Source organism: Scyliorhinus canicula, chromosome 13, assembly GCF_902713615.1.
Source record: "Scyliorhinus canicula chromosome 13, sScyCan1.1, whole genome shotgun sequence".
In the NCBI taxonomy this organism is placed as follows: Eukaryota; Metazoa; Chordata; class Chondrichthyes; order Carcharhiniformes; family Scyliorhinidae; genus Scyliorhinus; species Scyliorhinus canicula.
Window position 1 is genome coordinate 104,818,201 of NC_052158.1, and position 16,879 is coordinate 104,835,079.

The window sequence follows — 16,879 nt, forward strand, 5'->3', positions numbered from 1 at the left end:
AAAAAGGGTGGTAGATATTTAGAACACGATTTTGCAAAGGCATTGGACATTAGATGAATGGTTTATTTCCGAGATTGACAAAATCTAAGGAAATGGCGAAAGGCAGATAAATGGATCTTATCAAATAAGCAAATAGGCTTGAGGTAGTTAAATGGCCTACTCCTGTTTCAATGTCAATAAGTAAATGAGTTGATGTTGTGCCAAACGGGAACCATGTAGGGCAGCACGGTGGCACAGTGGTTAGCACTGATCCCAGCTCTGGGTCACTCTCCGTGTGGAGTTTGCACATTCTCCCCGTGTTTGCGTGGGTTTTTCCCCCACAACCCACAGATATGCAGGGTAGGTGGATTGGTCATGTTAAATTGCCCCTTAATTGGAAAAAATGAATTGGGTACTCTAAATCATTTAGAAAACGGGAACCATGAAAGCAAGGCTGACTTTACAACGGAGTTGGGCCCTTTTTAGGTAAAAGGTGTCATCCTTCATACACAGATGTATGATGGCTAACAATATCACTGTCATCTTCCTGAAGCATTCTTTCAGCTATGTGCTCTCCAAGTTTCTCTTATTCTATTTCCTTTTCCTTTCCTGCTTAAATTATGTAAAATGCAACACAGAATGAAATGAGATATCAGGCTGGCAGGGGAACTCGGTGTGCCTTTAAAAATGGTGGACTTGATAAGATATCCACTCCCTTCCTGGCGCCTTCAATTTTCACTCACATAGGAGAAGAATATGAAATGAAATGAAAATCGCTTATTGTCACGAGTAGGCTTCAATGAAGTTACTGTGAAAAGTCCCTAGTCGCCACATTCCGGCGCCTGTCCGGGGAGGCTGGTACGGGAATCGAACCGTGCTGCTGGCCTGCTTGGTCTGCTTTAAAAGCCAGCGATTTACCTGCATTCCTGATCTAACTGGTTCCATTGGGTAATCTTAAGCCCTGCAATCTTAATGTTGTGTCAGGAGGAGTAATGAACCATAGTCTGGATGCAGGAATCTTTTTGAAAGACAACCTCAAAACGTCCTATCAATTTTACCCATGCCAACTCCTACTCCTAACCCAACCCCAATGGCACTGCATACACTCAATGCCAATCCATGCACCTCCACCCATCCCCATTGGCCCTCATGGCATCCATATCAACCCATGTACCTTTCCGAACCCCAAAACACCCTCATATACTCCATGCCAACACATGTCCCTCCACCTACTCCCAATGGTCCCTCATACCCTCCATTCCAATATACACACAGTAAAGTACTAATGCCTTTACTTAAGCCAGGGAAGAGATTGCTGAGCCTTTGGCTTTGATTTTTAGGTCATCATTGGCTACAGGAATAGTGCCAGAGGACTGGAGGATAGCAAATGTGGTCCCTTTGTTCAAGAAGGGGAGTAGAGATAACCCCTGTAATTATAGGCCGGTGAACCTAACATCTGTGGTGGGTAAAGTCTTGGAGAGGATTATAAAAGATACGATTTATAATCATCTAGATAGGAATAATATGATTAGGGATAGTCAGCATGGTTTTGTGAAGGGTAGGTCATGCCTCACAAACCTTATCGAGTTCTTTGAGAAGGTGACTGAACAGGTAGACGAGGGTAGAGCAGTTGATGTGGTGTATATGGATTTCAGTAAAGCGTTTGATAAGGTTCCCCACGGTCGGCGATTGCAGAAAATACGGAGGCTGGGGATTGAGGGTGATTTAGAGATGTGGATCAGAAATTGGCTAGTTGAAAGAAGACAGAGAGTGGTAGTTGATGGGAAATGTTCAGAATGGAGTTCAGTTACGAGTGGCGTACCACAAGGATCTGTTCTGGGGCCGTTGCTATTTGTCATTTTTATAAATGACCTAGAGGAGGGCGCAGAAGGATGGGTAAGTAAATTTGCAGACGACACTAAAGTCGGTGGAGTTGTAGACAGTGCGGAAGGATGTTGCAGGTTACAGAGGGACATAGATAAGCTGCAGAGCTGGGCTGAGAGGTGGCAAATGGAGTTTAATGTGGAGAAGTGTGAGGTGATTCACTTTGGAAAGAATAACAGGAATGCGGAATATTTGGCTAATGGTGAAATTCTTGGTAGTGTGGATGAGCAGAGGGATCTCGGTGTCCATGTACATAGATCCCTGAAAGTTGCCACCCAGGTTGATAGGGTTGTGAAGAAGGCCTATGGTGTGTTGGCCTTTATTGGTAGAGGGATTGAGTTCCGGAGCCATGAGGTCATGTTGCAGTTGTACAAAACTCTAGTACGGCCGCATTTGGAGTATTGCGTACAGTTCTGGTCGCCTCATTATAGGAAGGACGTGGAAGCTTTGGAACGGGTGCAGAGGAGATTTACCAGGATGTTGCCTGGTATGGAGGGAAAATCTTATGAGGAAAGGCTGGTGGACTTGAGGTTGTTTTCGTTAGAGAGAAGAAGGTTAAGAGGTGACTTAATAGAGGCATACAAAATGATCAGAGGGTTAGATAGGGTGGACAGCGAGAGCCTTCTCCCGCGGATGGAGGTGGCTAGCACGAGGGGACATAGCCTTAAATTGAGGGGTAATAGATATAGGACAGAGGTCAGAGGTGGGTTTTTTTACGCAAAGAGTGGTGAGGCCGTGGAATGCCCTACCTGCAACAGTAGTGAACTCGCCAACATTGAGGGCATTTAAAAGTTTATTGGATAAGCATATGGATGATAAGGGCATAGTGTAGGTTAGATGGCCTTTAGTTTTTTTCCATGTCGGTGCAACATTGAGGCCGAAGGGCCTGTACTGCGCTGTATCATTCTATGTTATCTATGAAACCTATAAAATAGTGGCCGGGGTGGAAAAGCTTAAAAACTAGCCAAACTTCTTCGCAAAAAACTGCTGCTCCTACAAACCTTTAAAAGTGTCAATCAAGGGCTTCTGGTGGCGACAATGGAGTATTCAGCAGCTCTCGCCCTCAGTGTTTTTTTAATGGCTTTTAAGTCGGATTTTTCAGGAAATTTCTCAACACAAGTTGATCGAAGGGAGAGGAAAAGGAGGTGACCCTCAATTTATGGAATCATGTCCAAATAAGAGTCGAAAAAGAAGAAACCAAAAGAGGAGTGAAAGCCAGACTCAGAGGCCACCGAGCACAATGGTAATGAGACAACGCGTGCCCACGGCAGCTCACTGGTCGATGGAGCAATGGGTCGAGTACCTGGATGAGAAGTTCGCCCGGCATCGTAAGGAATGTGCAGAAACCATGACCCAGGTGATAGCCACGATTAAGGAGGTTAATGACCAGGTGGAGAAGAAAATGACGACCCAGGGACAGGAGATTCAAAAATTGCAGGAACAGGTGACTAAACGAGAGGAGAAGTCCACTGCAATGCCTTTGGAAATTAACATACTACAGGACAGCCAGAGACGACTGTTGGATAACGTAGAAGACTTGGAGAACCGGTCTCGCAGCAAGATATCCGAATCGTCGGGCTGCCAGAGGGAAAGGAGGGATCAGATGCGAGTACATATGTGGGGAAGATGTTGCAGGAGATGGTCGGGGCCGATGTGTTTGACAAGCCGCTGGAGGTGGACTGGGCACACAAGGTGCCCGTACGCAAGCCCCAGGGTCGTGAGCCCCCGAGGGCCATGGTGGTGATGCTGCATCGATTCCTCGACAAGGAGCGTATCATGAAGTGGGCCAGGCAGACGAAACGGTATACGTGGGAAGAATCAGAGATCCGGGGGTGTACCAAGATTGGACACCAGAACTTGCAAAATGGAGAGCAAGTTTCAACAAAGTTAAGGCAGCCCGGTTTGTGAAAGACATTAAATACTGGACTGCTATACTGGTGACCTATGAGAACCGGGAGTTGTACTTCAACTCTCCAGAAGAGGTGGCCACTGTGGTAGTCACCACTGTTGTATTATATATTGCATACGAGGGTATTACGCTAAGGCCCCTGTACTACAGGTAGGGGGTAGATCCCTGCCTGCTGGCTGCGCCCAGTAGGCGGAGTACAAATGTGTGGGCTCTCCGAGCTGCAGCCATTTCGGCAGCAGCTGCAGGAGGCTCCACATCTCTGTGTAATAAAGCCTTGATTACTCTCTACTCTTGTCTCGTCGTAATTGATAGTGTATCAATTTATTACGCAGAGATTTTAAAACGATGGATCGCCGCATCAAGCCTGATCGCCTGCAGCTGCACCCTCAAACAGACAACGCCAAGTCAGCCGTTGCACATTGGCTAGCCTGCTTCGAGGCATACATAGGATCTGCGACTGAACCACCCTCAAAAGGCACAGAAGCTCCAGATCCTCTACACGCGCCTGAGCTCGGACATCTTCCCCCACATGCGGGATGCGCCGACATACGCCGAGGCCATGGCACAACTGAAGGAGAACTACACGCAGCAGACCAGCAAGATCTATGCCAGGCGCCTCCTCTCCACGCGGCATCAACTCCCCGGTGAGTCTGTGGAGGATTTCAGGCGTGCCCTGCGACTCCTAGTGAGAAACTGCGATTGTCAGGCCGTTTCGGCCTCTGAACATTCGGACTTGCTACTTGGAGACACGTTCATTACAGGCATAGAGTAGACCTACATCTGCCAGCCACTCTTAGAAGGGGCTACCCTCGACTTTGCGGCGACCAAGAAGCTGGCGCTCTCGCTCACTGTTACCTCGCGCAATATTCAAGCGTATGCCCCCGACCTCGTGGCCCACCCTTCCTGGACATTGGGGACCCCGCCAGCGAACGCCCTACCGTGCACCCCGTCAGTGACTGCCCCCAGCCAACCCCAAGCCAGCAACCACACAACCCCGGGGGACACAAGTGCTACTTCTGTGGACAGTCAAAGCACCCCCGACAACGCTGCCCGGCATGGAGCGCGCTCTGCAAGGTCTGTGGTAAGAAAAGACATTTTGCTGCTGTGTGCCAGGCCCGCTCGGTCGCCGCCGTTGCCCCGGCGCCCCCCATGTGCAATCCCCGGCTGCCGCCACCTTCCTCCCCGCAGACCTTGTGCGGCACGTGGGCGCCGCCATCTTACTCGCCTCAAGATCCCTGCTCGTCGGACACCTCATCGGGCCGCTCATTGCCTGCAACCACCGCCGACCAGCCACGCCTGGCCTTCGTTACGATCGACCAGACATGACTGCACAACCTCGCGACCACGTCAGGGGCTGGTTTAGCACGGTGGGCTGGTTTAGCACAGTGGACTAAGCAGCTGGCTTGTAATGCAGAACAAGGCCAGCAGAGTGGGTTCAATTCCCATACCGGCTTCCCCGAACAGGCTACGGAATGTGGCGACTAGGGGCTTTTCACAGTAACTTCCTTGAAGCCTACTTGTGACAATAAGCAATTATTATCATTATTATCGACAACGGTAAAGATCGACGGGCACAAGGTTTCCTGCCTTCTGGACTCCGGGAGCACTGACAGCTTCATCCACCCCGATACGGTAAGGCGCTGCTCCCTCACGGTCCACCCCACCAACCAGAGAATCTCCCTGGCCTCCGAATCCCACTCCATGGCGATCCGGGGGTACTGCACTGCCACCCTCACCATCCAGGGTATAGAGCTCAGCGGCTTCCGCCTCTACATCCTCCCCAACCTCTGCGCAGGCTTGCTACTCAGCCTGGACTTCCAGTGCAACCTCCAGAGCCTAACCTTGAAATTTGGCAGGCCCTTACCACCCCCTACTCAATGCGGCCTCACGACCCTTAAGGTCGACCCACCTTCCCTGTTTGCGAACCTCACCCCGGATTGCAAACCCGTCGCCACCAGGAGGAGAGGTTACAGTGCCCAGGACAGGACCTTCATCAGATCTGAGGTCCAGCGGCTGCTACGGGAAGGTATTATCGAGGCCAGCAACAGCCACTGGAGAGCCCAAGTGGTAGTGGTAAAAGCTGGGGAGAAAAACAGGATGGTCGTTGACTACAGTCAGACCATCAATCGGTACACGCAGCTCGACGGGTACCCCATCCCTTGCATATCTGATATGGTCAATCAGATTGCACAGTACCGGGTTTTCTTGACAATAGACCTGCAATCTGCCTACCACCAGCTCCCCATTCGCAAGGCGGACCGCCTGTACACCACATTTGAAGCAGACGGCCACCGTTACCATTTCCTTAGGGTTCCCTTCGGCGTCACTACCGGGGTCTCGGTCTTCCAACGGGAGATGGACCGAATGGTTGACCGGTATGGACTGCGGGCAACTGCGGACAACGTCACCATCTGCGGCCACGACCAGCAGGACCACGACGCCAACCTTTCCAAATTTCTTCACACCGCCAAACTCCTTAACCTAACCTACAAAAAGGAGAAGTGCGTGTTCAGAACGGACTGATTAGCCATCCTCGGCTATGTGGTTCAGAACGGAGTTTTAGGGCCCGACCCCGATCGGTAAGCTCAACGAACCTCCCGATGCCCTATCCCGAGGCACATGTGCCAGCGCACAAGTGGACCGACTCCGGACCCTGCATGACGGTCTCCGTCACCCACGGATCACCCGCCTTTGTCACTTCATAAAGGCCCACAATCTGCCCTACTCCATCGAGGAGGTCAGGGCTATCACCAGAGACTGCCAGGTCTGCGCGGCGTGTAAACCGCACTTCTACCAGCCAGACCGTGCGCGCCAGGTGAAAGCCTCCGGCCCCTTTGAACGCCTCAGTGTGGACTTCAAAGGGCCCCTCCCCTCCACCGACTGCAACACTTACTTCCTCAATGTGGTCGACGAGTAATTGAGATTCCCCTTCGCCATCCCATGCCCCGACATGACATCTGCCACCGTCATCAAAGCCCGTAACACCGTCTTGCTCTGTTCGGTTTCCCCGCCTCCGTCCACAGCGATCGGGGATCCTCATTTATGAGCGATGAGTTGCGCCAGTACCTGCTCAACAGGGGCATTGCCTCGAGCAGGACGACTAGCTACAACCCCCGGGGAGGTGGCAGGTGGAGCGGGAGAATGGGACGGTCTGGAAGGATGTCCAGCTGGGCCTACAGTCCAGAATTCTCCCGGCCTCCCGCTGGCAGGAGGTCCTGCCCAACACCCTCCACTCCATTTGGTCCCTCCTTTGCACAGCGATTAACGAAACTCCCCATGGACGTCTCTTTGCCTTCCCCAGGAAGTCCACCTCTGGGGTTTCACCCCCAACGTGGCTGGCAGCTCCAGGATCCGTTCTCCTCCGCAAGCACGTGCGGCTCCACAAGGCGGACCCGTTGGTTGAGGGGGTACAGCTACTCCACGAGAACCCGCAGTACGCCTACGTAGCGTACCCCGACGGCCGCCAAGACACAGTCTCCCTCAGGGACCTGGTGCCAGCTGGGTCCCCTCACATCCCCCTCTCTGCCCCAGCGCCACCCTCCCTCCCCGCCCAGCGCACCCCACCACAGCCCTCACTCCAGGACGATCCTTGGTCCCACCCGGGGATGAAGAGGAGGTCGACATGCTTCTGGAGTCACCAACGACCGAACCGATGCCTGAATCGCCACCGAGACTGCAGCGCTCGCAACGATGGATCAAGGCGCCCAATCGTCTGAATTTGTAAACTTTTCCTAAAATGTTAAACGCCAACATGTAAATAGCCTTCCACCACCCCCGCCAGACTCTTTTTTAACAGGGGTCGAATGTGGTAGTCACCACTGTTGTATTATATACTGCATACAAGGGTATTACGGTAATGCCCCTGTACTACAGGTACGGGGGTAGATCCCTGCCTGCTGGCTCCGCCCAGTAGGCGGAGTATAAATATGTGGGCTCTCCGCGCTACAGCCATTTTGGCAGCCGCTGCGGGAGGCTCCACATCTCTGCGTAATAAAGCCTCGATTACTCTCTACTCTCGTCTCGTCGTAATTGATAGTGCATCAGCTACTTTTATATAGGATAATAATCTGGTTTAAGGACTTTTAAATGCAAACTATGGTGGACTGAGTTAGGGAGAAGGGATAAAATTGGGGGGGGGGGTGGGAAGAGAAAAATAGTTCTGTGTTCTGTTTTCTCGTGTTTAAAATTTCAGTCTTTTTAATTCTGAGTTAAGTCGCGAGGTTTTTTTTCTTGTTTAATCGGATTTTGATCTATTGCTTTATGTACTGGGTTACAAAGGAAAAAACATAAGTTGCGACAGGGGTTTTCTTTTCTGTCAGAAAGACGGTTGATTCTTGCATGCATGATTTTGCTTAAGCTTTTTCTATTGTGTTTGATTCTGTTTGAAGTTGATGGGACTGATAAGAATTGGTTAAAGGGGGAGGGGTGGAACCCTGTTGCCTATGCGTTGGGGCATGGTGTGTTTGCTTTTGGGGATTGTTGTTATTGTGTTGAGTGCTTGTGCTATGTTTGGGGGGTTGGAATCTAGCAGATTAAAGGTTTTTTGACTCGGGGGGGGGGGGGGGGGGGGGCGCTGATAGGCTAGCTGGTAGTTAGTTCACGGGAGCAATGTGGGGGGGGGAGAGAGCTCAGGAAAGACGAAGTGGGGGGTTACTGCTGATGGGTAAGGGACAGCTAGGAGACTGGAGATGGAGATCAGAAGGTGGTGGATGCCAAGGGGGGAGCTGGCCTACGAAAGGTCATGGCTGATCGACAGGGTGGGGGAGGAGGCAAGGCCCCCACCCCTCGGCCAGGCTGGTTACTTGGAATGTTCGTGGACTGAACGGGCCGGTTAAGAGAGCCCGTGTGTTCGTACATCTGAGACAATTAAAAGCGGACGTGGCCATGTTACAGGCGACACACATGAAGCTGGGAGACCAAATTAGATTAAAGGGATGGGTCGGGCAAGTGTTTCATTCAGGACTGGACTTTAAAACAAGGGGGGTGGCTATCCTGAGGTGGAGAATAAAGAGGCAGACCCAGGAAGCAGATTCATTATGGTTAGTGGGAAGCTAGAGGGAATGGCAGTGGTGCTCGTAAAATATATGCCCCAAACTGGGATGATGTTGCGTTTGTCAGGAAGTTGCTGGGAAAGATCCCCGACCTTGACTCGCACCGGCTGATCATGGGTGGTGACTTTAATGCGGTCCTGGACCCAAGATTGGACCGGTCGAGTGCTAGTTCGGGGAAACTATCAGCAATGGCAAAGGAACTGCTGTGGTTCATGGAGCGCATGGGAGGGGTAGATCCGTGGAGATCTGAGAGACCAAGGAACAGGAAATATTTATTCTACTCCCACATACATAAGGCGTACTCCAGGATAGATTTCTTTGTGCTAGCAGGAGTTGAGGACACGGAGTACTCAGCAATTGTGGTTTCAGATCACGCACCGCACTGGATAGGCCTTTGGGCAGGCACGGGAATGCCCCAGCGCCCACAGTGGAGACTAGAGGGCTGCTCGCGGATGAGGAGATCTCTGAGCGAGTGAGAGAGGCCCTTCGGGGGTACATAAAGATCAATGACATGGGAGAAATTGCGGCTGGGGTGGTCTGCGAGGCACTGAAAGCGGTTATTAGAGGGGAATGTATTTTGATTCAAGCCCACAGGGATAAAATTGAGCCCGAGCTGGACAGGTGGTAGGAGAAATCTTGCAGGTGGACAGGAGATATTCGGAGTCTCCAAAGGAGGAGCTCCTCAAGGAGCGACAGAGACTTCCAATGGAGTTTGGGCTCCTTTCCACAGGTAAGGCAGAGGATCAGCTGAGGAGGATAAAAGGGAGAAAGCTAGCAGGATGCTGGCGCATCAGCTGAGGAAACAGGAGGTGGCGAGAGAAATAGGGAAAATAAAGAATACGAGGGGGAAGAGGTGATGGACCCGGAGGCAGTGAATGAAGTGTTCCGGGAATTTTACAGCCAGCTATTATACGAGTCGGAAAGCCTGGTTGAGGAGGAGGGCATGAATCAATTCCTGGGTAGGCTAGAGTTCCAAAGGTAAATGAGAAGCTGATGGAGGCCCTGGGGGGGGGGGGGGGGGGGAGGGGGGGGGGGGGGGGGGGGGGGATTGGGCTTGGGGAGGTGATGGATGGACTGTGGGTAAAGGCCCTAGACCTGACGGATTCCCAGTGGATTTTAAAAGAAGTTCTCTGGGTTACTGGAGCCGCCCTTGGTTAAGGCTTTTAATGAGTCCAAGGAGCTGGGAGTACTCCCCCAACATTATCACAGGCATCAATTTCTCTCATCCTGAAGCGAGACAAGGATCCGGAGTGCTGTGGATCGTACAAGCCAATTTCCCTCTTGAATGTAGATGCCAAACTATTGGCAAAGATCCTGGCCACTAGAATAGAGGATTGTGTCCCGGAGATAATTGGGGAGATAAAGGGCAGGCACCTGACATCTAACATTAGACAGCTTCTTAATTTAATTATGATGCCAGCAGAGGGGCACGAGGCTGAGGTGGTAGTCGTCATGGACGCAGAGAAGGATTTCGACCGGGTGGAGTGGAAGTATCTATGGGATAGTTTAGGCAGGCTTGGGCAAGGCTTTGTGGAGTGGGTCTGGTTATTGTACCAGCCCCCGGTGGCAAACGTAAGAACTAACCTAGTTCGGTCGGAATACTTTAGTCCATGACGGGGGACAAGGCAAGGATGCCCGCTCTCCCCATTACTGTTTGCCCTGGCCATGAAGCATTGGATCAAATGAGACGGGATTTCCGTAGATGGAACATGCTCCCACTGACGCTGGCAGGGAGGGTTCAGACGGTGAAGATGACAGTCCTTCCGAGACTGCTTTTCTTTTTTCAATGTCTCCCCATTTTTGTCCCAAAGGCTTTTTTCAGAAGGATGAATGCGGCGATATCGAGGTTTATATGGGCGGGTAAAACCCAGAGAGTAAAGAGTGCACTCCTGGAATGGACCCGTGGAGAAAGGAACTTGGCTCTCCCGAGCTTTATTAAATATTACTGGGCTGTCAACATATCGATGGTCAGGAAGTGGGTAGTGGGGGAGGGATCGGTCTAGGAGCAGATGGAGGCAGCATCCTGCAAAGGTACGAGTCTGGAGGCTTTACTGCCGTTCTCGCCGACTCGGTACTCTACATGTCCTGTGGTGGTGGCAGCCCTAAGGGTGTGGGGGCAATGGAGGCAGCATATGAGACTGGAGGGGGCGTCACTGTGGTCAATCACCGGTTTGTCCTGGGGGGAATGAATGGGGGCTTTAAGGTATGGCAGCGGGCAGGGATTGAGGGGTTTGGGGATCTATTCACCCAGGAGGACTTTCCGACTTTGAAGACATTAGAGGAGGAGTTTGATTTGCCGGGTGGGAATGGGTTTCGGTATCTTCAAGTTCAGGGCTTTGTACAGAGGCAGGTTCCAAGCTTTCCTCGCCTCCCCCTGAGGGTAAAACAAGAAAAGTGCTGTCAAAAACAGGGATTGGAGGTGGGAAGGTTTCAGAGATATATAGGGAATTGATAGAGTGGGAAGGAGCCCCTAGGGGCTTTTCACAGTAACTTCATTGAAGCCTACTCGTGACAATAAGCGATTTTCATTTCATTTTTCATTTTCAGAGAGGTGAAGAGGAAGTGGGAAGAGGAGCTAGAAACTGAACTGTGGGAAAAAGTCTTGAAAAGGGTAAATGCATCCTCGTCCTGTGCTAGACTTAGCTTGATTCAGTTCAAGGTAGACCACAGGGCCGACATGACGGTAGCCCGGATGAGTAGGTTCTTCAAGGAGGTGGAGGACAGATGTGGACGGTATGGAGGTAGCCCGGCCAACCACGATCATATGTTCTGGGCATATCCGAAACGGAGGGAATTCTGGCAGGGATTTGCGGATATTAAGTCAGAAGTCCTGGAAGGTAGGGTAACTCCCGAGTCCAGAATTGGCAATATTTGGGGTGTCGGAGGATCCGGGGGGCAAAGGGGGGCGGGGAGGGAGAGTCCAATATCCTGGCCTTCTGCTCCTTGGTGGCCCGGAGACGGATCTTTCTGAGATGGAGGGACTCAGAGCCCTCGAAGTCAGGAGTGTGGGTCAGTGATATCATAGGGTTCCTCAGTCTGGAGAAAATCAAGTTCACTCTGAGAGGATCAATACAAGGATTTGCCCGGAGTTGACGGCCATTCATCGATTTCTTCAACAAAATTGAACATCAGCAGGAAGGAGGGAAAGGGAAGGGGGGGGGGCGAGGAGGATGAGGAGGAGAAAGGAAAACAGGAGTCACGGTAATGTTAAATAAGGACAGGGGACTCAGTATACGGGTAATTGGGGTTAGGGCAGGAGAAGTGGGGGACGTGGTTCATTGTTTGTTGTTCTTTTAGGGGGTATTTTGTGCGGCGACCCGCATAGTTGTTTTAGAAATGTCAACCTGTTAAATTGTGAAAATTACAAATTCAAATCATTAAGGTATAATTAGCAGAAACTATAAGGATCTGACACCTCTTTATCTTAATGCAAATAAACTCCGAGCCAATGATAAAATCAATTGAAATAACAAAAAACATCAATCCAGCATTGTCTTTTCTTCTGTGCGTGTTTCAACAAACTAATGAAAGTCTGGGCTTTCAGCTAAACCTGCATAATAGATCTATTTTGTTACTGGCTCAAAAAAGAATCAGTCAACTACCTCGACAGCACATGTATGATAAAGTAATTCAGATTACTGTGTGGAGTCTGCACGTCCTCCCCCTGTGTGCGTGGGTTTCCTCCGGGTGCTCCGGTTTCCTCCCACAGTCCAAAGATGTGCGGGTTAGGTGGATTGGCCATGCTAAATTGCCCGTAGTGTCCTAATAAAAGTAAGGTTAAGGGGGGGGGGTTGTTGGGTTATGGGTATAGGGTGGATACGTGGGTTTGAGTAGGGTGATCATGGCTCGGCACAACATTGAGGGCCGAAGGGCCTGTTCTGTGCTGTACTGTTCTATTGCAGGCTTATTGGGCTTGATATTTTGGTCCAGCCAGGGCTGGGATCGAATGCAGTAAGTGCGAAAACTAAAGCTGTTGGCATGTGTGCCTATTGCCAATTCCGTGGCTCCAGCCCACTTCTGAGCCATTTTTGTGGAGGCGATATGGTGGAGTGGTGGCAACAAGGCAAACTCCTTCCATATAATAGGTAATTAAGGTCATTACCAGCCTATTAAGACCAATTAAAGGAGGTCTTAAGATTCTTGCAAGCAGTGGGGATCAATTTAACTGCTTGATTACCTTCCCTTAGCAATACTGGAGGCCAGCATGACCGGCAGGCCTCGATGCCCACTCTCACTCACTGATTGATCTGGCGGGCCAACCTGGATAATGGCTCCCCCCCCCCCCATCTCCCACACAGTGGCGGCCTGGTTTCAAAATTCTTAATTTGAGTATAAATTTTGTTTTTTTTTAAAGCTGAAGAGAGAGTGCTTCCACTTTGAAGTGCCCTCTTCCTTACCTTGCATTGCAGCTTGCTGCTCCTTTTAAGATAGAAAACCCCTGACAGGCTTTCTGCATTCAAGAGCCCACCTGCAATCCTTAACTGGATGGCGAGCCCGCAGAGCCTCTAAACCACATTTCAGCCTGACGGTAGGATTTAAAAGCCCGCAGGGAAAATCATGCCCATCGGAATTAGCGAGTGATACTCTTTCCTGTTCAATAAGTTGATGATGTTCTGAAATGGGACACAAAATAACATAGGGCAGCCCATTGTACATCTCATGAGAGAAAATCATGTAATTTGGTTAAAGTTCACCACCATTTTCAACGATAATATACGTGCATTGGTACAGTGATGAATTGGATAAGATACAAATAATGCACCTGTTAACTGCTTTATACATCGGGGGCAGCCACCTAGTTGACGTTGCCTACATCTCCGATGAATGATCCTATGGCATAAAAATTGAGTGTCACACTGACTTTGAATGCTACATTTGTGGGGAGTTTGCTGTCAGACTGGGAGCAAACCATTGCCTCTCAGAAGAAGCAAAGCCTTCTGATGCTTTGTCTATTGCAGCAAAAAGACTGAGACATGACCATCTGAGTATGGAAATAAAGTGACGCATGTACCTTTGAGCCTGGTCTAGATAACTCCTATGGTGCCCATTTGGCTGAGCATCCTGGGCTTCTCTTTGTCCTGCAGTTATTTCTCTTTAAAGCACAAGTATAGGTGAATCCCCAATGAAAACACTGTTGTGGCATGTGCTTTTTGTCGACATCTCCAAAGCAACATGAGCAATTAGCAAATTTCTCATCCCTGCCAAAAGAAACTCGTCATCCCAAACTTTGTTCAAGTAACTGTCCAAAGTAGTATGTATTTAACTATGTTCTGTCATGCCGAACAGCAACCAGCAATACTTCATTTTGAATAGATATCGATCTTTTGAGGGCAGGCCTAGAGGTATAGACTTCGAGTCGAAAAGTCACTAAAGCACTTTGACACTTACTGCAGTCGTGCAAGGCATTCTATAAATCCATGTTCCTTCTTTGCATGTCAAATCTGTTGATTTTTAATGGACTGTCTCTTGAATCTGTTCAAGGTTGGCAGTTCCCTACATGTTCAAACAGTGGGAACTCAAAAGACCAATAAAAACAGTGGCCTACCTATCGCTACACATTGATTGAAAAACATGGAAACCAGGTATTTCCACTTGGGGAGTGACTTTCACAGTGCCATGCAGCCGTGCACCACACCAGATGAATTTCCCAGTTAGTCCACCATTAATTCGTTTATTTACAGCGCGGAGTATATTGATGTCAATGTAAAGGAAGAGGGAGGACGCGCAGGCACACACGGCGTTGGATCCAATAATATTTGTACACAAGTGTCTGGGCTCAAGCAACAACAGAAGTTATCAGAAATGGTGATATTTTCCAAAACCTTGCCTTTACGCTGGCGTTGTACTTACTTATAAAACTCGGGTCCGCTAGTTTCCCGACACACCTGTTGCTGCTTGTCTTTGACCGTGGGCTCGGGCTCGAGCGCGTGCGCTAGGTTTGAATGCAAACAGTTGGGGCTGCAGGGGCCACGCGCCCGCTCTAAGCGCCCCACCCGGCGGCGGCGCTGCAGATCGGCAGCTTGCCGCGATGTTTAAGGTTTCTTTGGGTGGATGGATGGGATAATGGGATGGGGTGGGTGCAAAAATGTTTTCACACAATCTCGTACTTGGAATTGACTGGGAGCTGTATGCCATTTGCTTCAGCAAATAGTTAGCAGACAGGAACAGATCTCTTCGATTGTTGAGGCGAAAAATGAGGGGCGGGGAATCTAAACAGCCAAAGCAAAACACCTCAGATGCTGGAAATCTGAAATTAAAACAGACAATGCTGGAAATACTCAGCAGGGCAGGCGGCCTCTGTGTAGTTAACCTTTTGCAGTCGATGACGTTTCATCATAACTTGGGGCAGTAGAAGCTGAGCATTATCATCTGGCGGGCAAAAGAAGATTCACTCAGGCCCTGGGAAAGGGAACAGCGTCTCTGGTCACGACGTATACTAATGGTGTGGTGTGCAAGAGGAAGGAAATAAGAATGACATTTTCGTTAAATGTTAGCAAGACTTTCCACATCTCAGTGCCTAGCCCTGCTTCAGTCGGGCGCGCCTTCAAGTTGCAAGGGAAATTGACAGTTTTACTAAACTCGCATCTTCCAGGGCCATCAAACGTCAATTTACTTAGCGACGAGGCTTACAGTCACTTACTGACAACCAGTTTGGCATGTGTTGTGGACTCTGAAATTATGTACGTACTCTTTAAACGTTCAACATATCAAGGCAAACTAGCCGCTTGTGTTACTATATATCACTACAATATAAATCCCAGCAGAAAGGTTTCCCTGATGAATGAAGATGGGTGATGAAGCCAAGTGCCCAAGTAACTGAGGGATCCGACATGCCCCGACAGAGGCAACAGCAGGTTGAGGTTCATTCCCAAAACTCCAAATGGCGAAGAATTCCCAAAGGAATTTTCACTGAGTTTAATGAATTCTAAGCTCTCCCAATGGTATAATGCGAAAAAATACACCAAATGAAAAAATACATATACACGAATAAAATGCACAAAGGAGAACTAAAATATTAAATGATGTGGAGATGCCGGCGTTGGACTGGGGTGAGCACAGTAAGAAGTCTTACAACACCAGGTTAAAGTCCAACAGGTTTGTTTCAAACACGAGCTTTCGGAGCACGGCTCCTTCTTCAGGTCCTGAAGAAGGAGCCGTGCTCCGAAAGCTCGTGTTTGAAACAAACCTGTTGGACTTTAACCTGGTGTTGTAAGACTTCTTACTGTAAAATATAAAAAATCAGGTTGCAAAACAATCTTGAATCAGCAAAACAGCTTCATAGATATCCCAACGATGCCGAAGACCTTTACATATCTTTGAGACCGTGTACTACCTGTTTATCTAATCTGTAAACCTCAGAAAATTATGGACAGATAAATGCTTTAAATATTGTGAAGACCGAAGCAATTGTCTCCAGCCCCTGTACAAACCTGCCACTGAAATATGCCCTTCCCTGGTCGCTACATCAGGATGAATTTATACAGTAGAGGTGGTCGAAATTCGAGAGTTTATGCAATTTCCTCAGTTTCTGCTTGTCATCTGCTGGTGTTACAGCAAGATTGGAACACTCCCAGCAGAAATTATACCCCAGGTAACTCAAGATAATGCAAACTATTTCATGGAAAAGGTGAAATATTTATTCATTTTCATGCATGAGAACGGAAGAACAAATATCTTTATATAATTTCCTTTTGTGACTTGGTGCAAAATATTCAGCTATCTGATTAGAAGTTAATGCCATGTTGCTCTGCCCAGGTGAAAATGGCCATGTCCATTATCTGGGTTTCATGGATACGTACATGGCCGTTAAGGCTGATCTGTGCCTGGAAAGTTTTGCTGTAATCAGGACAGGGCACCATAGATAAGTGAGTTTTGCATCAGCTGCTGGCTTGGGATTTTCTCTCCTGCCATTTTCTCCCTGTCTCTAATGTGCATTTGATTTTGAATTAATTCAAAAGCCTTTTGAAAGTCTAAATAATTCTTGCATGTTTCTCCTCATCAATATAGACAGCTTGAGGTAGTGTTCTGCCAAGATAAATGAGCTTACCCACTGCTG

The 16,879-nt window shown here is 49.3% G+C and overlaps 1 protein-coding gene across 1 annotated transcript in view; it reads right to left on the bottom strand.

Moving 5' to 3' along the window:
* LOC119976418 (spermatogenesis-associated protein 16-like) overlaps positions 1–15,815 on the bottom strand; it is a 281,641-nt gene extending 265,826 nt beyond the window's left edge. Inside the window, 2 exon segments of the mRNA XM_038816943.1 lie at positions 13,221–13,436; positions 14,674–15,815. Coding sequence (XP_038672871.1) covers positions 13,221–13,279 — 59 coding nt within the window. The 5' untranslated portion in view covers positions 13,280–13,436; positions 14,674–15,815.
* Positions 15,816–16,879: the final 1,064 nt, after the last annotated feature.